This window comes from Podarcis bocagei, assembly GCF_964188305.1.
Source record: "Podarcis bocagei genome assembly, chromosome: 7".
Taxonomy (NCBI): Eukaryota; Metazoa; Chordata; class Lepidosauria; order Squamata; family Lacertidae; genus Podarcis; species Podarcis bocagei.
The window spans coordinates 6,354,698-6,380,209 of record NC_138132.1 but is presented as its reverse complement, the minus strand read 5'-3'; the positions used below and the strand labels follow the sequence as shown (position 1 = coordinate 6,380,209).

At 45.0% G+C, this 25,512-nt stretch overlaps 1 protein-coding gene across 1 annotated transcript in view; it reads left to right on the top strand.

Annotated features, from left to right (window-relative positions):
• The first annotated feature begins 18,492 nt into the window (after positions 1 to 18,492).
• Positions 18,493 to 25,512, top strand: part of MEIS3 (Meis homeobox 3) — a 75,593-nt gene continuing 68,573 nt past the window's right edge. The window contains exons 1-2 of the mRNA XM_081200552.1: positions 18,493 to 19,973; positions 23,135 to 23,337. Of these exons, the coding sequence (XP_081056678.1) occupies positions 19,962 to 19,973; positions 23,135 to 23,337 (215 nt within the window). The 5' untranslated portion in view covers positions 18,493 to 19,961. The remainder of the gene's footprint in view (positions 19,974 to 23,134; positions 23,338 to 25,512) is intronic.

The following is a 25,512-nucleotide window of genomic DNA, read 5'->3' as shown; positions in this document are numbered from 1 at the left end:
AAACCATGCTGGGCATTTGTTAAGCTCCCGCCACCACTACTAGAATATTACATATATACTGTATATGGGAATCGGTGACTTCCTCTGATCCCATCACTGTTCTCCTGGATGTTTTCTTAGTCTCCCCTCCAATCACCATCCCTCCCCTTTCCTTCTTCGGTCCAGATGTGATCCCAACAGCTGGCATGGCTGCAGCAGGGGAGAGGGGAAGATTCAAACGCTCTTACATAGCAACAGGGGTGAGGGGTGCAAGGGACGATCATTAATCATTTTTTGTAGGGAGAACCTAACAGCCGTCTGCTCAGAGCCTGGCACGGGATTGGGGGGGGGAGGGGGGAGGGATGGAGGCTTGTTTTCGGTGACGTGGCAAAGACTGGGTCTGAATCTGGAGTCTCACTGGAGCACAAGAACGCAAGGCTTTTGGGGAGTTAAAAAGTCTTACGACATCCCTCCCCCTTTAGAAATTCGTTTCTAAGTTCTGTTCCTTGCTTTCTGAAACTGGGATCACATAAGGTAGACCAGGGTGCAAGACTCCTGGATTCTACTCTGTGCTTTGTCATTGTGCTAAAATCTTGGAGTTGTTGTTTTTAAGTGTGTGTGTGATGTGAAGGCCCACCCCTTCCTGTCTTGACCTGTAATCAGCCTTGAGATTAAAAATTCAGGCAATGCAGAGTTCCAAGTTACCTGCCAGCCTGAACCCTGGATTGCAGGGACAGAAAGAAAAGACCTGACTTCCAGCCTCTTAACTGAATTTTAACAGTTAGGCAGTAGGTTCTTAGTAAAGGTAAAGGGACCCCTGACCATTAGGTCCAGTCGTGGCCGACCCTGGGGTTGCGGTGCTCATCTTGCTTTACTGGCCGAGGGAGCCAGCGTACAGCTTCCGGGTCATGTGGCCAGCATGACTAAGCCGCTTCTGGCGAACCAGAGCAGCGCATGGAAACACCGTTTACCTTCCTGCCGGAGCGGTACCTATTTATCTACTTGCACTGGTGTGCTTTCGAACTGCTAGGATGGCAGGAGCAGGGACCGAGCAACGGGAGCTCACCCCGTCGCGGGGATTCGAACCGCCAACCTTCTGATTGGCAAGTCCTAGGCTCTGTGGTTTAACCCACAGAGGTTCTTACAGAACTGCAAACTCTTACTGTGGCCTTGCTCAAGGATCCTGAAAGAAGGCCCAGGCAGCAGCTGCCTTTAGTTGTATGCTGCCAGCAGAGCCTCTAGGCATAAATGTATATGCTGATTTGAACCTGGATGCAGAATTTGATCCCAGGATCAGTGGCGTAGCGTGGGGGGTGCCAGGGGTGCCGGCCGCACCGGGCGCAACATTTGGGGGGGCGCATTTGGCCGGCCCTCCTCGAGGAAGCAGGAACCCCACTGTCCTCGGACCTCCTCCGAAGGCTGGCGGTGGGGCGGAGAGACCTTCTCCCCGCGCCAGCCTTCGGAAGGCTGCTCCGAAGCCTGGCGGTGGGGCGGAGAGACCTTCTCCCCGCGCCAGCCTTCGGATGGCTGTCCTGAAGACTTGTGGTGGGAGCAGTGGCGTAGCGTGGGGGGTGCAGGGGGGCCTGCTGCACCTGGCGCAACATCTTGCGGGGCGCGGAAGAGACTCGAGTGCTAAAATCCACGGGTTAGGGGGCGCAAATTACTTGCCTTGCCCCGGGTGCTGAGAACCCACGCTACGCCACTGCCCAGGATGCAGCCGCCTTGTAAGCAAGCCTGGATCTGACCAGTGCTGGGAATGGATGAGAGGTGGGAATGCAGCCTTGAGTTCCACCATGGAGGAAATAAACTTAAAAGCAGTCCAAAAGAGCTTTTCCTGGCAAGCAGCTAAAGCGAGGCCAAAGATTTGCCTACATTTCTGCACAGTGGGCTGCAGCTAAAGGCTGGCAAAAAAAATATCCTGGTAACCCTCAAAACTAGGGTTGCTTTATTTCAAAAAGTAAAAATCAAGACACCCCCAAAAAATCCCAGAATTGAGTTTTTTTAAGGAAAACCCCAAAGTTGTTGAGCTTTCAGAAATTCTCCCCAGATGCCAGTTCCGCCTTTGAAATCCCAGTAATGTCTAGGAAAATCCGGACCCAAACCCAGCACCGCTGTTTCTCAGCTCTTGATTGCTGCCATCCCACAAGAGGGCTTGAGCTCCATCACACAAGATTTTTCAAATTCTTGTCGAACGAAGAGACATGGATATTTGACTTGGGTTGCCTGGTTCCCCCTGCAGCCCGCTCCCCAACTAATAATATTTTCACCTTAAAGTTTGCACCAAAAAAGACAGAGAGCACTTCTTCGAGTGCTTTCTTCCTAAGCCTCCTCTCAGGGAAGATAATTGAGCAATTAGTGACAAATTACCTTCAGTGGCTTTCCCCCCTAATGAAGCCTTATGTAACAAAGTGCCAATTAAAAGCCACTCCTGACGAGAGAGAATGTGCAGTTTAAGAGTTTTCCCTGTTCTTCCTGCTACGGAGCCTGTTCCCCTATTGACTTTGCTCCAGCCTGGGTTAAGCTGCAGTCCATTCTCTCTAAAGGGTCTGTTTTCATGACAGCCTTAGACTGGGGCAAGGGAAAACTTTGGTTTTTGTTTGCCTTTTAATGTGAAGCTCCCTAGCACACATTTCCCGGAACAATTCACAAACAGAAACATAACCTGTCTTTTGAATTGTGCACGTCTCCAATTTTTGCGTTGCGGTTGTTTAGCCATCACGTTCAGAAATGCATGAATTAGGGGGTGCATGCGCTGGTGAAAATAGAATTTAAACATTTGTTGTGTGAGTCAAAGCAGCATGTAAAGTAGTCAAACCGGCAGAGAAATTCGGACTGAAAAGCTGACAGATTTTCATGAGGATTTTTTTTTTAAAAAATAGTAATGATTGCAAATTGCTGAGGAAACAAGAAGAAGTGAACATAAACTTTGAAAAATTAAAGGGAGAGAAACCAAAAATGGACAGATGGCGGTGTCCAAACTTTTTTCAAAGAGGGCCGGATTTGATGAAGTGAAGGGCTGTGAGGGCCGACCACAAAGGGCCAAGTTGTTGACCTTTTTTTAGGATTGAAGTTGTTGAGGGTTTTTTAGGATTTTACCCCAGGAAATAAACTGCCACAGTGGCCAGATTAAACTGACTGGTGGGCCGAATTAGGCCCCCAAAACAGACTTTGGACATGCCTGGATTAGACCATCCCTAGCCTTCAGATTTCATTTCACTTTTCATTTGTATACCGCCTTTCTATATTGCTATACACAAGGCAGTTTACAAGCCAGGGAGGCAACAAAATATACAGTACATCCAAGATCACCCTATAGCAATCTGATGCAATGCAAATAAGTCATTATCAAAATATGGCTATAAAATAAACAACCTAGATCAAATAAAGTAATATTCAATGATGCATATAGAATAGAATAGAATAGAATAGAATAGAATAGAATAGAATAGAATAGAGTGGTACCTCGGGTTAAGTACTTAATTCGTTCTGGAGGTCCGTTCTTAACCTGAAACTGTTCTTAACCTGAAGCACCACTTTAGCTAATGGGGCCTCCTGCTGCCGCCGCGCCGCCGGAGCACGATTTCTGTTCCCATCCTGAAGCAAAGTTCTCAACCCGAGGTACTATTTCTGGATTAGCGGAATCTGTAACCTGAAGCGTCTGTAACCCGAGGTACCACAATAGAACAGAACAGAATAGAATACAGTGATACCTCGGGTTAAGTACTTAATTTGTTCTGGAAGTCCGTTCTTAACCTGAAACTGTTCTTAACCTGAAGCACCACTTTAGCTAATGGGGCCTCCTGCTGCTGCCGCACTGCCGGAGCACGATTTCTGTTCTCATCCTGAAGCAAAGTTCTTAACCCGAGGTACTATTTCTGGATTAGCGGAATCTGTAACCTGAAGCGTCTGTAACCCGAGGTACCACAATAGAATAGAATAGAATAGAATAGAATAGAATAGAATAGAATAGAATAGAATAGAATATGGGTTGACAGTCATTCCTGGCGAATCCTTTGCAGTCCTTTTCAATTCTCTGTGATGGGAGACTCAAGTTCTCTGTCAGAGGATGCTCAGAGCCCGTGGCAAACTGCAGTTCCCAGAATGCTTTGAGGGGGAAGCCTTGGCTGCTAAACTGGCCTAAAACAGACACAAAGCCTGTCCACCATATTACCTCCAGGCTCTTTTTGCTGGCATTCCAAGATGAACTTACCTTTGTCATGTCTATAAAATTTGCCCTTTTCTCTCTTTGGATGCAACTAAGGCTCCTGCTTATTACATCCCCTCGCCTCCTTCTCTCGCTACTATTGTCCGTTCTTCGTCTTGTGTCCCTCAGATCTCTTTCCTTCAGCTCACATGATCTCAGCAGCTTGTCATTATGATCCTGTTAACGCTGCTATTCCGTTTTACCTGGGCTCCCTCTATTATAAATTCTTCCAATGACTTTCAAACGTCTCCTTTCTCGCCCCCACTTCGTTTCCTTCCTCTTTCCAGGATTGACTCAGGAGAAGAAGAAGAAGAAGAGTTTGGATTTGATATCCCGCCTTTCACTCCCCTTCACGAGTCTCAAAGCAGCTAACATTCTCCTTTCCCTTCCTCCCCCACAACAAACACTCTGTGAGGTGAGTGAGGCTGAGAGACTTCAGAGAAGTGTGACTGGCCCAAGGTCACCCAGCAGCTGCATGTGGAAGAGCGGGGAAGCGAACCCGGTTCCCCAGATTACGAGACTACCGCTCTTAACCACTACACCACACTGGCTCCACCAGGAGTAATATAGGAGGCTTCCTTTTGCCTGGTGAGGACAAGACTGTAGCTCAGTGGTCTTGCGTGCAAAAGGTTTAATAATAATAATAATAATAATAATAATAATAATAATAATAATAATAATAATAATAAATTATTATTTGTACCCCGCCCATCTGGCTGGGTTTCCCCAACCACTCTGGGCGGCTACCACAAAGACCAAAAATACACTAATATGTCATACATTAAAAACTTCCCTGAACAGGACTGCCTTAAGATGTCTTCTGAATGTCAGGTAGTTGTTTATCTCTTTGACAACTGGTGGGAGGGTGTTCCACAGGGCGGGTGCCACCACCGAGGAGGCCCTCTGCCTGGTTCCCTGTAGCTTTGCTTCTCGCAATGAGGGAACCGCCAGAAGGCCGTTGGCGCTGGACCTCAGTGTCCGGGCAGAATGAGGGGGGTGGAGACGCTCCTTCAGGTATACTGGGCCGAGGCCTTTCAGGGCTCCTCCAGTGTCTCCAGGTAGAGATGGAAATGTCTCCTGTCTGAAAGCCCGGAGAGCCACTGCGGCTTTTCCCTTTCCCTGCCACTTCCCCTGGAAAACCCACTCTGAAACGGTGGAGCAAGCAGAGGTGTGGTTAAGCCCTCTGTATACACAATCATGGCCACTGGTCCCATCACCTCCTGGCAAGTAGAAGGGGAAGAAATGGAGGAAGTGAGAGATTTTACTTTCTTGGGCTCCATGATCACTGCAGATGGTGACAGCAATCACGAAATTAAAAGATGCCTGCTACAACAGCAGCAAGAATACTAATCGCTAAGTATTGGAAGACACAAGATCTACCCACTCTGGAAGAATGGCAGATGAAGGTGATCGACTGCATGGAACTAGCTGAGATGACTGGCAGAATCCGAGACCAGGGAGAAGAGTCGGTGAAAGAAGACTGGAAGAAATTTAAAGACTACTTAAAGAAATATTGTAAAATTAATGAATGTTAGAAAGATGTTGGATAGAAATTAAGTGGTTTCCGGCTGTAATGTTTTAGGAGATATGAAAAAAAAAGGATTATAAATGGGTTAAAGTTTTATGGTAAAGATTTGCTGAACCAACAAACTGAATTGGAATACAAAGAAGGGAAGTATGAGGAGGTCGGAGGAAATAAGGATATGGAAGTTATATTACTGAAAATTGAAGTGTGTTTTTAATTGTTTATTATTTTGTATGTTTATTTTTGTATGTTGTGTATGTCTTGTATGTTGTACGTTTACATCCTAAAAATTTTCAATAAGTATCTTTTAAAAAAAAACAAAATTAAAAGATGCCTGCTACCTGGGAGGAAAGCAATGACAAACCTAGACAGCATCTTAAAAAGCAGAGACATCACCTTGCCAACAAAGGCCCGTATAGTTCAAGCTATGGTTTTCCCAGTAGTGATGTATGGAAGTGAGAGCTGGACCGTAGAGAAGGCTGATTGTCGAAGAATCAATGCTTTTGAATTCTGGTGCTGGAGGAGACTCTTGAGAGTCCCATGGACTGCAAGAAGATAAAACCAATCCATTCTGCAGGAAATCAGCCCTGAGTGCTCACTGGAAGGACAGATCCTGAAGCTGAGGCTTCAATACTTTGGCCACCTCATGAGAAGAGAAGACTCCCTGGAGAAGACCCTGATGTTGGGAAAGATGGAGGGCACAAGGAGAAGGGGACAGCAGAGGACGAGATGGTTGGACAGTGTTCTTGAAGCTACCAGCATGAGTTTGACGAAACTGTGAGAGGCAGTGGAAGACAGGAGGGCCTGGCGTGCTCTGGTCCAGGGGGTCACGAAGAGTCGGACACGACTAAATGACTAAACAGCAACAACAAAGAGTTGGGACCACAAGCGTCATCTAGTTCAACCCCCTGCAATGCAGGATTTTTTTGCACAATGTGGGGCTCGAACTCACAACCCTGAGATTAAGAGTCTCGTGCTCAACTGACTGAGCATTTTGCTCCCAGAAGAACAAGGTGGCACTCTCCTCCTTTCCTTGTGTATGTTGGGATGTGAATAGATCCTAGGAGAGGATATATTTATTCAGGGCTTTTTTTTTCAGGTGGAACTTGCAGCACATGGAACCGCCGTTTACCTTCCCGCTATAAAGCGGTACCTATTTATCTACTTGCACTGGTGTGCTTTCGAACTGCTAGGTGGGCAGGAGCTGGGACCGAAAGACGGGAGCTCACCCCACCATGGGGATTCGAACCGCCGACCATGCAATCGGCTAGCCCATTGCCTTTATATGATAATAATAATAATAATAATAATAATAATAATAATAATAATAATAATAATAATAATAATATTTTATTTATATCCTGCCCTCCCCAGCCAAAGCCGGGCTCAGAGCGGCTAACAACAACAAAATAATACAACATTCTAAAAGCATTTCATTATAAAATTAATTCAAATCAAATTAATGGCAACCATTGGGCTAGAGTTCTGTGAGGATTGCCAAAGGAGGGAGTCAGGCTGTGCCCTGGCCAAAGGCCTGGTGGAACAGCTCCGTCTTGCTGGCCCTGCGGAAAGATGTCCAGTCCCGCAGGGCCCTGGTCTCTTGTGACAGAGCGTTCCACCAGATCGGGGCCACAGACGAAAAAGCCCTGGCTCTGGTTGAGAACAAGGGAGGTGTTTTTCGTGAGTTCTGGTACCTCTTTTTCTTGAAAGATAACACTGTATTTATTACAAATTTTCCTTCCTTCCTCACATTTGTGAATTCAACAGAGTGCCACCCCTTTGCAGCTTAAAGGGAATCTGAGGCTAGTTTTAGCCATTTAACTAATCCTGAATGCTTTAAGGCAGACTGCATTCTCCTGGTATTTCCTCCCTTTCTTCCCCTTAAAACAATAATCGCACAGTCTTGCAAAACATGAAAATGACATTTACTCACTAGGAATACTTGTTGAAGAGTAACAGATACAGCAGCTTTGTTCAGACAGGCTTAAAATGATCATTGAATTACAAAGACATACTTAAGTCTAGCTTAAGATGTAGACTGAGCATGGACTTCAAGCTTAGCAGATGTCCTGAGATGGAAAGAGGAAGAGAGTTTGTCCAGGCAGGTAGGACAATATTTAGCTATGTGCTCCCCCTGTCAGGGCACGGTTTACAGGAAAACTCTAGTGAGCTTCAGCTCCTAGAATCATAGAATCATAGAATCCTAGAATCCTAGAATCCTAGAGTTGGAAGAGACCACAAGGGCCATCGAGTCCAACCCCCTGCCAAGCAGGAAACACCATCAGAGCACTCCTGACATCTGGTTGTAAAGCCTCTGCTTAAAGACCTCCAAAGAAGGAGACTCCACCACACTCCTGGGCAGCAAATTCCACTGTCGAACAGCTTTTACTGTCAGGAAGTTCTTCCTAATGTTTAGGTGGAATCTTCTTTCTTGTAGTTTGGATCCATTGCTCCGTGTCCGCTTCTCTGGAGCAGCAGAAAACAACCTTTCTCCCTCCTCTATATGACATCCTTTTATATATTTGAACATGGCTATCATATCACCCCTGTTCTGTACCTATCTAGCAAAACTTGAATTGTTGGTTTGACTATGGTTACCAGATGTCCCCGTTTCCCGGGGACAGTCCCAGCCACTCTGAGCGGCTTCCAGCATGTATAAAAGCATAGTACAGTGGTACCTCGGGTTACAGACGCTTCAGGTTACAGACTCTGCTAACCCAGAAATAGTACCTCGGGTTAAGAACTTTGCTTCAGGATGAGAACAGAAATCACGCGGTGGTAGTGGGAGGCCCCATTAGCTAAAGTGGTACCTCAGGTTAAGAACGGTTTCAGGTTAAGAATGGACCTCCAGAACGAATTAAGTTCTTAACCCAAGGTACCACTGTAAAACATTAAACCTTAAAAAGCTTCCCTCTACAGGGCTGCCTTCAGATATCTCCTAAAGGTTATATATAAAAGGCTTTCCCTAACCAAAAAAACCACCTTTGTATCCAGTCTTTAAGTGTGAGCCATCTTGCCATTCATCCAATGGAATGGTAGGCTGTAAATCTTATAAACATTTTGATTGATTGATTGATTGATTGATTGATTGATTGATTGCATGGCCTTAGGGTGCCGTGAGGCATCAATGACTTCTTTTTATTTTTTAAAAAAAGGATTAGCAAAATACGTAAGTGGAGACATTGATCGTATATATTAATAGCAAACTCGTTTCTCCAAGCAGGGATCCTCATTGTAGGTGAAACAGCACTACGTATAAGAGCTAAATATAAGCATGCTCATGGGAGTCCCCTAAGGATTGGAGACATCAGGATAAAAATATTTGGGGGAGAAATGTGAGAAGGAGGCAAAAGCATATCCCACTGAGGAGTGAGTGTGCTCAGTGGTCGCAGAAGGCTGGCATTTTGACTGGGAGAGAAATAAAAGTTGGAAAACTAGGGAGTAGAGAGAAAGGGTATCCTTGAAGAAGCAGTGAATGGGTGGAATCGGTGTGGTCTCAATAGAAATGGACAGATTAAGGAAAACGAAGAACAAAGAAGGGAAACTACCTAAAACATTTTTCACGATGACGAAGAACTGCAATTTAGTAGATATTTGGAGGCTTAGGCACCCTTTGGAGAAGCAATTCACATACCACTCAGAACCGAACCAATCAATGTCAAGAATAGACCAAATATGGGTATCGAATGAGTTAACCCCAAGAATTCAAAAAATCGAAATACAGGCCAAGGTGATCTCAGACCATAACCCAATAGAAATGGAACTAAAAGGTTTTGAAGAGCGAACCTTTAGGTGGAGGTTGAATGATAATTTATGGGATGATCAAAAGTTCGTTGAAAAAGCACAAAAAAATCTATCTGAATTCTTCAGGGACAATATGGATAAAGGGACAAAAATGAGTGTGGTGTGGGATGCAAGTAAAGCAGTGATGAGGGGCCTTTTTATTCAGCAGAACGTATGGAAAAGAAATAACAAAGAGAAAAGGACAAAAGAGATTTTAGAACAGATTATGAACAAGGAACAAAAATTGATTAAAAAACCCAACAATGAGAAGATAATACAGGAAATAAAGATTCTCCAAACCCAATTTGCGATGTTAATAAATAAAGAGGTTGAATGGAACATTAAAAGGTTAAGACAAAAAATTTTTGAGTTTGCTAATAAATCAGGAAAATGGCTTGCTTGGCAGGTTAAGAAAAGGAAAGAACAAAATACAATTAGCAAAATTGAGGTAAATGGAGAAGAAACAACAGACCCGAAAGAAATCAGGAAAGGATTTGTAGATTTTTATAAGCAACTATATAGGAATAAAGAAAGGTATAAGCACACGAAAGCTTATACCAAGAACTAACTTAGTTGGTCTTTAAGGTGCTACAGGAAGGATTTTTTTTTATTAAGAAGAAAATAGAAAGATATTTGAAAGAGAAGATGGTGAGAAAGATCCCGATAGATCAAAAAGAACAGCTGAATGCCCCAATAAGTAAAGAAGAAGTAGAAGAAGTCATAAAAGAACTAAAAAGAGGGAAAGCACCGGGCCCGGATGGGTTTACGCCTAGTTATTATAAAGAGATGAGAGATACGTTGATGGCCCCGTTGACTAAAGTAATGAACAACATCTTAAAAGAAAAGGACATTCCAGGAACATGGAAAGAGGCATTTATTACAATAATACCAAAACAAGATTCGGACCTGACCCAAGTTAAGAACTATAGACCTATCTCGCTATTGAATACAGATTATAAGATCTTTGCAGGAATTCTAGCTAAGAGACTAAAAAAGATATTAATAAAAATTATACATAAAGACCAAGAAGGTTTCCTACCGGGCAGACAACTAAGAAATAATATAAGAAATATAGTTAATGTTATCGAATACTTGTCCGATAGGTGTGATAAACCAGCAAGCTTAATATTCGTGGATTCGGAGAAAGCTTTTGATAATGTGATCTGGGAATTTATGTTGAAAAATTTGGAGGTTATGGAGGTGGGTCATGAATTATTTAATGGGATCGAGGCAATTTATACAGAACAGAAAGCAAGGTTGATAGTAAATAACATCATCACGGAAGAGATAAAAATATCTAAAGGAACAAGGCAGGGCTGCCCGCTTTCGCCATTACTATTTATAGTGGTCCTGGAAGTTTTACTAAATGCAATTAGACAAAATAAGCAAATTAAAGGGGTGACATTAGGTGTAAATGAATATAAAGTTAAGGCTTTCGCAGATGATGTGGTAGTGACTGTGGAAGAACCTATAGAAAGTACAAAGGAGATTTTGGACGAGATGGAACAATTTGGAAAATTAGCAGGATTCAGATTGAATAAGAGAAAGACCAAAATGATAGTTAAAAATATGGATCAAGATAAGATTGAATTATTACAACAACGAACGGAGATTGAGGTAGTTAAAAAGGTTAAATATTTGGGAATTTGGCTTTCTGATAAGAACATAGATTTATACCAATACAATTATATCCCCGTGTGGAAAGAAATAAAGAGGGATTTAGAGGTTTGGACTAGATTGAAATTATCATTTTGGGGAAGAATATCAATGGTAAAAATGATGGTGCTTCCTAAGTTGTTATTTTTATTTCAAACTATACCCATAATAAAAGGCACAAAATTTTTTAAAGAATGGCAAAAGGCGATTTCAAGATATGTCTGGGAAGGGAAGAAGCCTAGAATTAAATTTAAGTTATTAACAGACGCAAAAGAAAGAGGAGGCTTCGCCCTGCCAGACATGAGACTGTATTATGAGGCAGCATGCTTGTGCTGGTTAAAAGAATGGGTAAAATTGGAAAACAAGGAATTATTAGATCTGGAAGGGTTCAATAACAAATTTGGGTGGCACGTGTACCTATGGTGCGACAAAAAGAGGGTACACAAGGGATTTGGAAATCACATCTTCAGAGGAGCACTAATAGAGGTCTGGGACAGATATAAAAACATATTAGAACCAAAAGTCCCACATTGGCTATCCCCGTTAGAAATAATGTGTGTTAAGACAATTAACATGAGAGGAAAGTGGGGAACATACGGAGAAATGATTGCCAACGAAGGAGGGAAGTGGAAAATAAAATCATACGATCAAGTCAAAGCATTAACATATGATTGGCTGCACTATTTCCAGATAAACGAAATGTTTAAAAAAGAGTTGAAGGAAAGGGGTTATGCAGAAAAAGAATCAACCTTCCAAAAGGAGATAATAAATAATGAATATAAAAATCTATCAAAGATGTATAAAATACTGTTGGAGTGGTACATGAAGGATGAGGAGGTGAAGTCAGTGATGGTACAGTGGGCAAGGGACTTAGGTTACAATATCCAACTCGAAGATTGGGAAAGGTTGTGGAAAGAGAACATAAAATTTACGGCTTGTACGTTATTGAGGGAAAATATGATGAAAATATGATGGTACCTGTCACCCGTAAAATTGGCAAAGATGTATAAGGTAGACAACAAATGCTGGAAATCTAAACATAAAGAAGGGACATTCTTCCATCAGTGGTGGGAGTGTAAGAAAGTTAAAAGCTTTTGGGATGAGATTTACAATGAGATGAAAAAGATGTTAAGATATACCTTTGTGAAAAGGCCACAAGCTTTTTTATTAGGTGTTGTAGGGAAGGATATCAGAAGAAAAGACTGCAAACTTTTCCAGTATGCTGTAACAGCTGCCAGAATCGTATTGGCTCAGAAGTGGAAGCAGGAGGAAATCCCAATGGTAGAAGAGTGGAGAGCAAAATTGATAGAATATGCAGAATTGGATAAATTAACAGGGAAAATCAGATATACTAAAGATCAAAAATTTATAAAGGATTGGGAGAAATTTGTGTACTATCTGGAAAATAGCTATGGTGTAAATATAAGGCTAGTGGGTTTCAAAGAGGCTCTGTAAAGAATTATCAAATATTGTTCAGTAGAAATAATGAGGGAAGGGAGGAACAAATGGCAATATGAAAGAATGGAATGTGTACCAAAGGGATAACTACGAAAGATTGTCAGTGACGTTGAAGGAAGTCTAAAATGGATATGATTTGTTGTATAATGGATAAAATGTATAATGAGTTGGAATTTAATAAAACTATAAAAAAGGGTGGAACCCTGAACAGGAGCACTCTATACCACAACACTTTGTTGCAGCTCTCACTTGTCAGCGTTTACTAGTCATGGGGGCTGTATCCAGTGCTAGTCCTCAGAGAAAACTTATTAAACATTATTTACTTAGGTGCATTGATTTCAGTGGGTCTACTCTGAGTATGAGGGTGGCGCTGTGGAAGAGCGCACGGAAACGCTGTTAACTTCCCGCCGGAGTGGTACCTATTTATCTACTTGCAGTTGACGTGCTTTCGAACTGCTAGGTTAGGAGGAGCAGGGACAGAGCAACGGGAGCTCACCCCGTCGCGGGGATTCGAACCGCCAACCTTCTGATTGGCAAATCCTAGGCTCTGTGGTTTAACCAACAGCACCAGCGCCACCCGTGTCCCCAGAAAAGAGGTAGGGGGCACCAAATGTTGACCTCGCACAAGGCACTGCTGAAATTTGAAAAACGAAAGTCCACCCCTTCTGGACACACCTCAGTGGGGAGGGAGTTCCACGACTTTGGGCCTGGTACAGAGAATGCCCAATTGTGGGCAGCCACCACGCCTGAAAGCATGAGGAACTGTAGAGTTTGGAGGGAACCATCCGCACCACACATTTAGAGCACAAAGCTGCCCTCAAGGAATCATGGGAATGGAAGTTTGCCTTCTCAGGGAGCTATGGTTCCTGAGAAGGCAAACTTAAAACCCTTTTTAACACCCTTAAAAACATGGGCGTAGCCAAGGGGGCAGCCTATATCAATAAAAATACACAGCCAACTGAGGTTCTACCCCCCCCCCGCAACAAAATTCCTGGCTATGCCCATGCTTAACGAACTGCATACAGTTTGCCATTCCACACAACAAGAACGTATTCAAAATTCTACAGTTATTTGCATACGCTTAATAATAATAATAATAATAATAATAATAATAATAATAATAATAATAATAATTTTTATTTAAACCCTGCCCTCCCCAGCCAGAGCTGGGCTCAGGGCTGCTAACACCAGTAAAATTACAGTAAAATCATAATGGGGGGGACCAATTTAAAATACAGGTTAAAATGCAATTTAAAATGCAGCCTCATTTTAAAAGTAGCCCATAGATCAAAACCATAAGGGGAGGGAAAACATAAGGGTCAGACTGAGTCCAAACCAAAGGCCAGGCGGAACAGCTCCGTCTTGCAGGCCCTGCGGAAAGATGTCAAGTCCTGCAGGGCCCTAGTCTCTTGTGACGGAGCATTCCACCAGGTCGGGGCCAATACTGAAAAGGCCCTGGGCCCTAGTTGAGACCAACCTAACCACCTTGTGACTTGGGACCTCCAAAGTGTTGCCATTTGTGGACCTTAAGGTCCTCCACGGGGCATACCAGGAGATGTGGTCCCATAGGTACGTGGGTCCTAGGCTGCATCTTTTAGGTAGAGAGACAGCTGAGATTTTGAAATCTCAGAATGTGAAGATTTGCAGGGGGTGGGGGAATCCCTCTCCAAATCAGACAAACAAGACCAACACATGAAGTAAATATAAGCTGCGGCCTTTAAAATCCCCCTAGTTATTGGCTGCGAGAGTGCAATACACTTTGTCAGCATATATACACACTGTATAGATATCTGGTTTTAGCTGCTGATGGGTGACGGAATGTCCACGAACATTCCAATTGCTCAGGAGTTTTTGTTTATTTAAAAAAATAGAAAGGAAAGAACAAGCTGTTGCAAAATTCCTAGGAGCAGAAGAGCTCGTGGAAGGGTTCAATAAGGAAAGACGTGGTGGGGGGGGAATAAATATTAGCCAACTGTTAGATTGTGCAAATGAGATTTGTGTAGACATGTAGAACACGATGTACGAGTTGTATCGGAACAGACCCATTGAAACAGATGAAATTCAGATAGCTGTGCCAACTAATTTTAATGGGTCAACTCTTGAGTATACAATCTGCTGTAGCTCTGGGTGTGTGTATGTCGGAGAGAAAGAGAGGATGAAGCAGATTAGATACAGAGAAGGCACTACACATTGTCACACAAATATGTCTGCAGAATGATGTGGGTTTTTACTCTCATCATCTAATTTCAAGCTCCATGCTTTTCAGTGCACCGCAGTCCACGCATTTGCTCACATGTGTGGAGTGACCAAGTTATGTGTGAGTGAATTAACCCTTGTAGAACAAAACTCCGGGGCCCAATGCTACTATCCATCAAGACTTTCTAAATAGAAGGGTTAGAGGAGGAATTTGGTTCAGTGCACATGTGGACGCGGGTGGCGCTGTGGGTTAAACCACAGAGCCTAGGACTTCATAGAATCATAGAATCATAGAATCATAGAGTTGGAAGAGACCACAAGGGCCATCGAGTCCAACCCCCTGCCAAGCAGGAAACACCATCAGAGCACTCCTGACATATGGTTGTCAAGCCTCTGCTTAAAGACCTCCAAAGAAGGAGACTCCACCACACTCCTTGGCAGCAAATTCCACTGTCAAACAACTATTACTGTCAGGAAGTTCTTCCTAATGTTTAGGTGGAATCTTCTTTCTTGTAGTTTGAATCCATTGCTCCGTGTCCGCTTCCCTGGAGCAGCAGAAAACAACCTTTCTCCCTCCTCTATGTGACATCCTTTTATATATTTGAACATGGCTATCATATCACCCCTTAACCTCCTCTTCTCCAGGCTAAACATGCCCAGCTTGCCGATCAGAAGGTCAGCGGTTCGAATCCCCACAATGGGGTGAGCTCCCGTTGCTCGGTCCCTGCTACTGCCAACCTAGCAGTTCGAAAGCACCTCAAAGTGCAAGTAGATGAATAGGTACCACTCCGGCAGGAAGGTAAACGGCGTTTCCGTGCACTGCTCTGGTTCACCAAAAGCAGCTTAGTCATGCTGGCCGCATGACCCGGAAGCTGTCTGCAGACTAACGCATCTGGCTAGCTTCTGGGATGGAGTAATGTTAGACTAGTTGTGCCGCTGGCTTGATCCAGCAGTCTCTTACAGTGTTCTTATGTTCATACTTCCTGAAATATGCAATATGCAAACCAAAACCATCCTTTGAAATTTGCGCTTCTCTGAATTTTGCGATGCACTTCTCCAACTGAATCCTGCCTGAAAAAAAATCTTGCAAAATGTGCAAAATTTAAGGGGAAGTCAAAATATCTAATATAATAAAATAAAATAAATTGTCCAGTAGCACCTTAGAGACCAACTAAGTTTGTTCTTGGTATAAGCTTTTGTGTGCATGCACACGTCTTCAGATACGCGGAAGTGTGCGTCGAAGAGCGTGTGTCAGTGATAGCATGGAACAATGCATTATATTGAAGGAAATCACTTGGAGAAATGTGTGTCCGGCAAAATTGCAAATACCAAGAGAGAAAATAATTGAGAGAAAAATACATAATTGAGAGAAAAACACACTAAAATGCTTGCAAATTTTCATGAGGATTCTTTTTTAAAATTGCAAACCAACGCTGCAATGTGGAGAACTGAATTTAAGATTAGAACAATGAGAATCTGAGAGAAACCAAAACTGGCAAATTTGTCCATCCCTGCTAAAGACCCAAGCAGTGATTACTGTTATCCATCATGGGTACTCCTCAAATCTGAAACTAACAATCTTGGGTAATCAGCACGTCAAGCCAAGGCCAATTTTGCCTTGACAGACACTTATCTCTCCCTCATCCGTGGCAGGGAACAGGGGCCAAAAGGAACAGGGGGAGGGAAAAAGCAAAAAGCAAAAACCTGTTTTAATTCAAAGCAAACCTAGATGGCAATTTCTCAGAGAAGTGACTGGCGGATGTTTCCTGGTACTGCTTTCTGCGAAGAAAATTAGTAAACTGGCTCCATCCTCTCCTCCAAATTCATATAATTGACTGCTATTCTGAGATAATAAATCTAAAAGAAAAGAATAGAAGTGTTCATATTTATTGTTTTTATGTATTTAAAAACGAGTCAATAAAATACATAATATGTTTTGCAGATTCATTAACTTTAGTCCCCGTGTTACATTGTAAACATGTGTAATTATTCCCCCCCCCCGTTTACTCTTGCTTACAATTTCTTTGTTTTTTATCGGAAGATTATTGTGGATAACAAAGGTACTTTTAATGTCTGTGTTTTCAGTTCATAGGGTCCCATCTACAGGCCTCGCTTCCGTTTTCTGCCTACTCCTCCGTTGCTTCCCCATGTCAAATTTTAGATTCTAAACTCCTGGGGCAGAGGCCTCTTTTGTTACATTTTGTACGCACACTGATCCTCTCTTTCCATCGTACACACACCTCAAACACAGTGTCGAGAATTAAGCTTCAAAGGGCCACACTTCACTTCCCTCCACATAGTTTAATGTGCCTGATTCTCTGGCAAGACTTGGAGATCCTTCATGTTCCGATCTTGTTTGCTTCCTGTGCGCAGTATCTTTGATTTCAGAAAGTGTTTGTGCATATCTTAATTTCACTTTGAAAACCCTTCCTAGTCAGCTCATCTGGATGCCCCAACTTCTTCACTGTCCACTTTATACATCTGATTGAGTTGGATTAACCAGAGAAAACTCTTCCTACAATAAAATTGTTAACTTGATGATGATGATGGTGGTGATGATTTAAATTTGTATACCCACCCTTCATCCGGAGATTACATAAAAATACAAAACGGTTGTACTTGCTGTGACAGTTACTCCCCTAGATGACGCTGTTGGTGATTTGGCTTTAATAATAATAATAATAATAATAATAATAATAATAATAATAATAATAATAATAATTTATACCCTGGCCCATCTGCAAAGGGGCATGCACAGTGATCAAGCCATACTAATTAACTAACCACAGTTAAGCTGCGGGAAGTACATAGTCCATGGTTTTAGGGAACAACATCACCAGGCCAACAGGACTTGGGTCCAGCAGTTAGGATCAGGAGCTACACCTCTCTCCCTGCTGGGTGTTAATCCAGATCTCTCCCCCTCCTGGTTGCTCCTTGGTGTCTTGGGTGTGTCTACACTCCCAAGAGAAAGTAGTTTAACTTCTGTGGCTCCCCTGACAGGCACCTGCCTGGTTCTGTTGGCTGTGGCTCAGCGTTGACCCGGCAAGACCTGCTCACTTGTCTAGGGCTCGGGTTGCCAGGTGTTTTGAGTGGCACTGCGGAGCATAACAAGATCGGCGCATCTCCTTGCTAGGAAAAGCCTTTACCTGCTAAAATCCTGAATGCCAGTTTTTTTTGGGGGGAAGCACCCCACAACAAGGTGATAACGCTGACCTACCAGGGCTGGATTTTATTTTATTTTATTTTATTTTATTTTATTTTATTTTATTTTATTTTATTTTATTTTATTTTATTTTTTAGCGGCAACCTCAGAAATAGGTGCTGGGGCTAAAAAAAAAAAAAACTCTGGGGAGCGGCTGCCCCTAAAGTCCAAGAGAGGGAGATCTCGGGGAGCAACTGGGGCCAGCCCAGGGGAAGGAGGCCGGCCGGCTCCTGACGCTGCTCGGGCGAGGAGGGAGAGTCTCCCTGCCGCCTGTCTCGTCCGCCAGAAGGACCCCTCGCTCAGCTGATAACCTCCGTTCTTTCCCATCGGAGGAGGAGGAGGCAGGCAGGCAGAGAACGAGTTAAAGAAAAAACCCTTCTACTTCCGGATGTGTTCATAGCTCAGGGCTGTGAAGCTGAGAGAGAGAGAGAGAGAGAGGGAGAGAACCAGAGCGCACGAGAGAGAGCATCTTTCTTTCTCCCTCTCTCTCCCCTCCTCTTCTTCTTTCCACATATACAGAAGGCAAAACAGTCTCCAAAGGAACAGAGACAGGCAACGAAGGGAAACCGCAGGCAACCGATTTGATTGATTATTTTCTTTTTAAAAAAGAGATATATCTATAGATAGATAAAAATAGCCATCGTGGGGTTTTTTTAGAATCCAAACTCCCAGCCAGGAGAGAGGGCGCCTCGTCAATTTCATCCTCCTCGCCAGGTCCGCTGCTGCTTTAAGAGGAGGGGAAACCGACAAGCCCATATTCTCTCTGTGTGCGTCCCCCCCCCGCCCCAATTCCCCGCCCCAGCTCCTCTGTTTGCTGAGCAGAGGGGGCTGGGGTGTGTTGTGGGAGCTGAATCCTCCTTGGTGGAGATGCTGGGTGGGGGGGCTTTTTGGAACCTCTGAGCCCCCCCACACCTCCCTTCTTGCACCTACTCTCCTCCTCCTCCTCCTCTTCTTCTTCTCTCTCTCTCTCTCCATCCTCCCCCCCCCCCCGGTTTTCCTTTTCATTCCTGTCTCCTTGCTTTGATAGGATTGAAGCCACAACCATTTAAAAGGGGAGAGGGAGGAGAAAGGAGCCGGGGGGGAGAGAGAGAGAGAGAGAGAAGAAGAAGAAGAAGAGAGAGTCGATGTCCATCTTTTAAAAGGAGAGGAGAAGAAGAAGGGGGGAAGAAAAGAAAAGAAAGGGGGGGAGAGAGAAAGGAGTGTTCTGGAGAAGGGGGTGGTGGTGTTTGATCATCACACACACCCCTTCTCTCTCTCTCTTTCTCTCTCTCTCTCCTCCCCCCCCCCTCCAATTTCAAACTACCACCGGGTTGTTGATATTTTTTTCCCCCTACGAGGACCATCAGTCACTTGAAGTCTGACACCTCGCAGCACTTGATGGGCAGCTACGACAGCCAAAAGGCAGAAGAAAGGGTCTACTTGGGAGGAAGAAGATACCCGCAAGGAAGGAAATAAGGAACTCTAGCCTTCCCCCTCCCCCCCCACACACATGCAAACACATCCACGCAGATCTGTCATCCCGGCAACCTCACTAGCAAGCTGGCTTAGGTTTGTTTTCTATATCTGTACGTGTGTGTGAGTGTAAAAGGTTAGATTTTTTTTCCCTCTCTCTTTTTTTTGGGGGGGGGCTATTTTTTTTTTAAAAAAAAACATTCTTCTTGCTGCTGAGCGATCCACAGAGAAACCGGCCGTCCCTGAAAGGAAAATAGGTTGTTTCCTAAACCCACCAAAACAAAAAAACCCAACCCAAAGGCAACAAAAGCCAAACTGTTTGAAACAGTTTCCATCTCTCACTTGGTTGGTCTTCTTGGAGCGATGGGGTCAGAGAGGAACCCAAAATGAAAGATCTCCTCTTTGGAAAGGACTGAAGTTTCTCTGGCCCCCCCAAGACCGCCTCCCCCCAAGGGGGAGAAGGAAGACGGAAAGAAAGCCCGAGAGAACAAACTTCCCAGCGTCTGATGGCACAAAGGGTAAGTGATGGCGAGGAGGAGGACGGTGATAATAATGTGTTTTTGGGATAGAACTCGGTGTTGTTTGCGAGATCCGTTCTGAAAGATGTCTTATCTTCTGGCCTAGACTCTTAGAAGCACACGACAAAAACTCAACAAGTAAAAAAAAAGGAATGATAGGTCTGCGTGTTTGTGTGTTTATAGATATATAGTTTTCTTATTGCCTGCTCTTTCGGAAAAGAAAAAATAACTTTATGGCTTGTGAAGTTAGTAACTCTAGAACTCACAGCGATAAACTCAGACAGGGCTTGAACCCGTCTGCTGCCTTTAAAACAGCCTTCATCCCTCCTTCCTTCAACACTTCCCATCTCAACTTCTTATTTGTAAATATTTATCTCTTCCCTTCCTCCGCCCACCCCGGGGTTTGATTGGCAAGTGTCAAATGAAAATTTTTTTGGATGGGGAAAAAGAAAAGAGAGAGGAATGCCACTTTGGAAATATATATATTTAAAAACATTTTCATTTCCAGGATATTAGCTGTCACCCCTAGTCGGTATAAATAGAGGCACGCCTCTTACTCGGGTTAACTTTGTGGTTTAAGAGAGATGGCTTAAAAAACAACAAAATAAACTAAATATTGACCGGTGTTTTGAAGCGTCCCTATAGCAAATTTGAGCAAAATAGATGCATTGGGTATACTTAAGAACAAAACCGAAAAAGCAGCCGGGGACAAAACCTCTCTCAGGCAGGGCAAACTATTTCTTGACTTTCTCAGTCTAGCCTTTTTGCTTTGATTCCACGTTGCTCATTTGAAAGCCTCAATGGGGCTGCTTTGTGGCATTTTGCGATGCCTTTCTGAAGTTTTTCGACTCCTTTTTTTCTCCTCTGACCCCCCTCCGTGGAGCGGCAGAAAAGATCTGGCCGGTCTGAAAGGCTGAGGTTAATGTGTCTTCAATGTGGCCGGTTGTAAGAAATTCAGGAAACTTTTCATGGGACTCTAATTCCCAAACCGCCACCATTTATTTTGTATGGGGGAACGCTTCAGTACCCACCCCCTCCCCACTATTTTGAAATTCATCCATTGCGTTGGGGGCTGGAGGAACTACAATTCCTTGCAACAGAGACAAAACGAGCTACTTCCTTCTGCAAAAAAGTCTCTCGATTTTTTCCCCACCCAACTTCTCTATAGCAAGCCTGCACCAACATTTTTTAATTCAAAAAGAATCTCTGCCGCTTTATTAAAAAAAATCCTGTCCATTCTGACTAAGTTTTCAAAGTTTAGAAATCAACTGTTTCTCTAGGCAAAAGCGGAAGGGTGTGAGTGTGTTGGAAATCCTTCACATACTTGCACCTAGGGGAAACTCTAAGATAATTCAAAATCTGAGTGTGCTCAATAGTTTTGCAGCCAGCATTTGTTACCATCACCTACACCTGAACAATTTAAATTACTGTTGCTGTTGTTGTTCATTCAAGAGTCCCATGCACAGAGCTTATGTGGGGCATTTAAAAGGCACCCGTTCATTTATTTATTTGAAATTGTGTATTTTGCACCCGTTGAAAGAGAGGTCTGTGGAGTTTCAAGCGAGGTTTTGCGAAACGAGAGAGAGAGAAATAACGTCAAGCGGCCCATAAGAGCATGAGATACGGCATGATTTAAATAAGAATAGTTGGCAGGGTGAAAAAATTTCACACTTTCTCTTTTTTTGCCCCCTCCCTTTCCCCACGAAAGGGGGGCGGGAGATGGGAGAAGAAGAGAATGTTTTTGTTCTATTTAAAAAGAACACTGAAGTTTCGAAAAGTGCCTGGCGGGGTTTAAGGAGTTATAAAGGGGTTGACTGTGCTCCCTTTAAGGAGGAAAAAAACAAGCGAGCGAGAGAGAGATTGGGGCAAAAAGATGTAGGTGTTGATTTCTTCTTAAGGGGGACAGCCAGTCGGGGAAAAGATGAAGATGGTCTGCGAGTAACCGGGGGGGACGGGACAGTTCATTCAGGAATTAAATACAAGCTTATTTAAAAGCCCGCTTGCAGGAAGCGTGGAAATCAGGCAGATTCCCAGTGTTAAAATGATGATGATGATAAAATTAAAAAATCCTTCTTGGACAGTCCAGTCCCAGGACAGGAGTATGACTGTGTGCGTGCGTGAGTTTGATCTCTCCAAAGTTCAGTGCCTCCCCGGCTAGGAGAAAGGCTTTCTCACTTCTTTTAAAGTTTGCAGAGAAGCGATGCAGCCACTAGCAAAAACAAAAGCAACTGAGGTTTAAGGAAGCTAGATTATTTTTCCCTTGTATGTGCGGAAGGTGTTTTGCAGTTTGAGGGTGCGTCAAACTGCAAGCGAAATTAGCAGCTTTCCCCACCTGATTTGCAAGTAACTTTTTTTTAGGGAGGGGGAGAACTGGTGGGGGTCTTCTTCTAGCTGCTGTGTTTTGTAGGGGGCTGGGGGGGGGGTAGAGACTACGGCGCCCAGTACTTGGGAGCGCGACGCTGCGCGCAGGCCTTGGAGACGGAGGCTGGAATTAACAAGGCCGGCTTCGTGAAATTGACGAGCGCTGGCGTGAAATTGACTTAAGTGGCCGAAGGCACAAAAGAGGACACATTTGTGGCGAGGGATGGCGAAAGTTTGGGGGCTGTTGTGAGGGGCGGCTGGGAAGAAATGGCCGGGGGTCTCCTGAGTGGAGGATTAAGGGCAAAACTGGCCGTTCGTGTATGGACGCTGCTGCTAAGCTTTATTTTAATTTTAATTTATTTTGAGGGGGTGCAGAAGAACGACAAACAAAACTAGCAAATGCTCGACCCAAGTGGAAAACTCGGGGAAGTCGGTGGGAAAAGATCAAAATGCGGGGAGATTTAGATAATAACCAAGGCTTGTGTCTGTATATTTGTGCTCCCCCCTCAATACTTCGCCCCAAGTTCCTCTCTGAGATGAAAACCTTCCAAAAATTTGCTTTTTAAAAGTCGGTCATTTAAAAGGCATCTTTCTTTGTATCACACACACGAATGTGACTTTTTAGGCGTGCTCAGATATGGGTTTCGCTGGTGTTTGTCTGTGGCATTTATTCGTCCTTTGGTGATGCGAAATTGGCTAAATGCGCCTAGATCGGATGTCTAAACTTTCTCTCTCTGTGTCTGTCTCTCTTTGCCCCACACCTTGTCCCGTTTTCGCACCTGGGTCGTCTTTACCTCCAGTACGATGACTTGGTACATTACGCCGGAATGGACGGGGTCTCTCTGCCGGGCTTTGGAGACCCACACACGGGCCGGGGTCTCCAACACCACGCTCTGAACCAGGGGGGCCCTTACGGATCCGCCGGAGTGAACCACCGGCCCGGCTTGCCCCCGGGGCTGGGCACCAACGACGCCTTGAAGAGAGAGAAGGATGAGATTTATGGGTGAGTCCGGATCCCGCTCAGTCCCTCGAGGAAGGACGGCGGGAGGGGGGGGGAGGATGGGGTTTGGCAGGGGTTCGGATGATGAGCCCAACTCGCCTTGAAAACTTGTGCGCGCAACTCTTTGGCATCGGGGATCGGGCCCCCTCCTCTTCCCCAAACCCTCTTTGGATATTGGAGAAAGGGAGGAGAAGGGTAGGAACATGTGCGCCTCGATCCGAAGCCTGCCTCCTCGGGAGTAAATGCCTCTGTGCTCCAGGGGGCTTTCCACCCAAGGAAACGGGCCGCAGGAAGACTCAAAACTTGTTTGCAGCGGCTGCCCCCCCCCCGCCGCTTGCTCGCTTACTTCGGGGTGAACCAGGCGGATCCTGCTCCTGCTTGCACGGAGGACTTACTCCCGAGGAATCGTGCTGCGCTCACTTGGAAGGAAGCCTCTCTGAAGCCACAGGGGCTGCTTCCCAGTTAGACGTGCAGACGACCCGACCGCAAATCTGATATATTCCAACCGGGATATTTCTCTAAATTCAGCTGGATCTCGCTCTCACACACAAACTCTTAGCGGATCGAAGATGTTCCCTTCCGGTAGATCTGTCCTCAGGCTTCCCCCCCTCCCCCCGTGAAAGAGGCTTATTACCGTGTTTGCTTAATTGATCGATTCGGTGGGACGTGGCTTCCCTGCGGGTCTCCCCGTCTTGCTTTTCCCAGGGAGCGTAAATAGTGGGGTCCCCCACCCCACCCCCAGTCTCGCGCACACTTTATCCTTTTTTGCAGCCGGATCCTCTGGGTGTTTATTCGTTAGTATTTTTCCTATGTGCTCCCGAGTAAGTCTGCCGTGGACCGCAGCCTGAATTAACTGTCCTCTCCCTCTAAGGTCGTAATTGGTTTGCTTGGTGACTCCAACCAGACAGACTTTGATTTACAGCGGGCATTTTCTGCCTGGGTTCCGCAGGCTCCTCTTGTTTAGAAATCCGCTCAAGGTGCGTGGGATTTCTAGAACATCTGCGCGCCTCGAGATTTATTTGGGCGTCTGCGGTTTCTAAGACTTCACTTTATCCTCGCGCTTTTCTCCGTGGGGCGAAAAGGATGGGTTGTACTGTAGATCTTTCTCTCGCGCGCTCTCCATTCCGCATGTTTCTTCATGCCAAGGAATGATAGGATTCGCGTCTCCTGTTGCTGGCTAGCTAGATTTTCCTTCCTGCTGTGCGTTTACGACTCCCAGTCTCAGGTGGGTCTCTCCTCCTCCTTTCCAAAAGGTCCGCTCCTCTTTTGGGCTGCGCGTCTCAGGATTTCCATAGCAGATGAAATGCTCTCGAGATTTCCCGGCCTCTTTTTTTAGTTTCCACCAATCCTACAGTATAGATTCCCCCCCGCTTCTGAAAAGCATTTTGTTTCCTGCTAGACTCAGAGGAATAGGGGCGAACCGTCCGACGACCGCAAGAAATAAGAAGCGGGCGAGCGACGGAGGTTTATACTCTTGAAATCTCCGGATTTCACTAAGACCTCGGAAAGGCAGATGACAGAACACGAGGAAGATGCCTTATTCCAAGTCCACTGGGTCCAGCTAGCTCGGAAACCTGGCTCTCCGGGGTTTCAGACGGGGTTTCCCCGCAGCCCTACTTGGCGATGCCATGGAGAATCGAACCAGGAACCTTCTTCGATGCGCAACAGATGCGCATCTACTGAGCCACGGCTAGCTGTGGAGAGCCCGGAGGGCGGCAGGTTGGCAAAAGCGGAGGACGCCGGGGAGGCGGGATGGGAGGGCACAGGGACACAGAGACCTGCTTTATCCTGAGTCAGGCCCCGTTTGGCCCTGTCTTGCCCGCTCGGGCTGGCAGCGGCAGTGATTCTCAGGGTTTCGGGCAGGGGAGGATTCGAACCCGCACCCCAAGAGGAGATGCCGGGGTGCGTGAAAAGCGGGTGCTTTGCCACTGAGCCTCAGCCTCTCCTCTTCCTCCACATCATCATCATCATTCCTGCTATTATCATCCTGTGGTTGAGATCCCAGCAGAAAGGGACTCCAAAGTGTGCAGCTCAGCTGAAAGGGTGGTGGAGAGGATTAAAAAAATATAGAGAGTGATTGAAAATAAGAGCGCTTCCGTGTGAATCAGGCGAGGATCAGACCCTCCCCGGTGTGCCTTGCAGACGTGGCCCCTCCCCGGTTTGAGAAGAGGCAGCTGA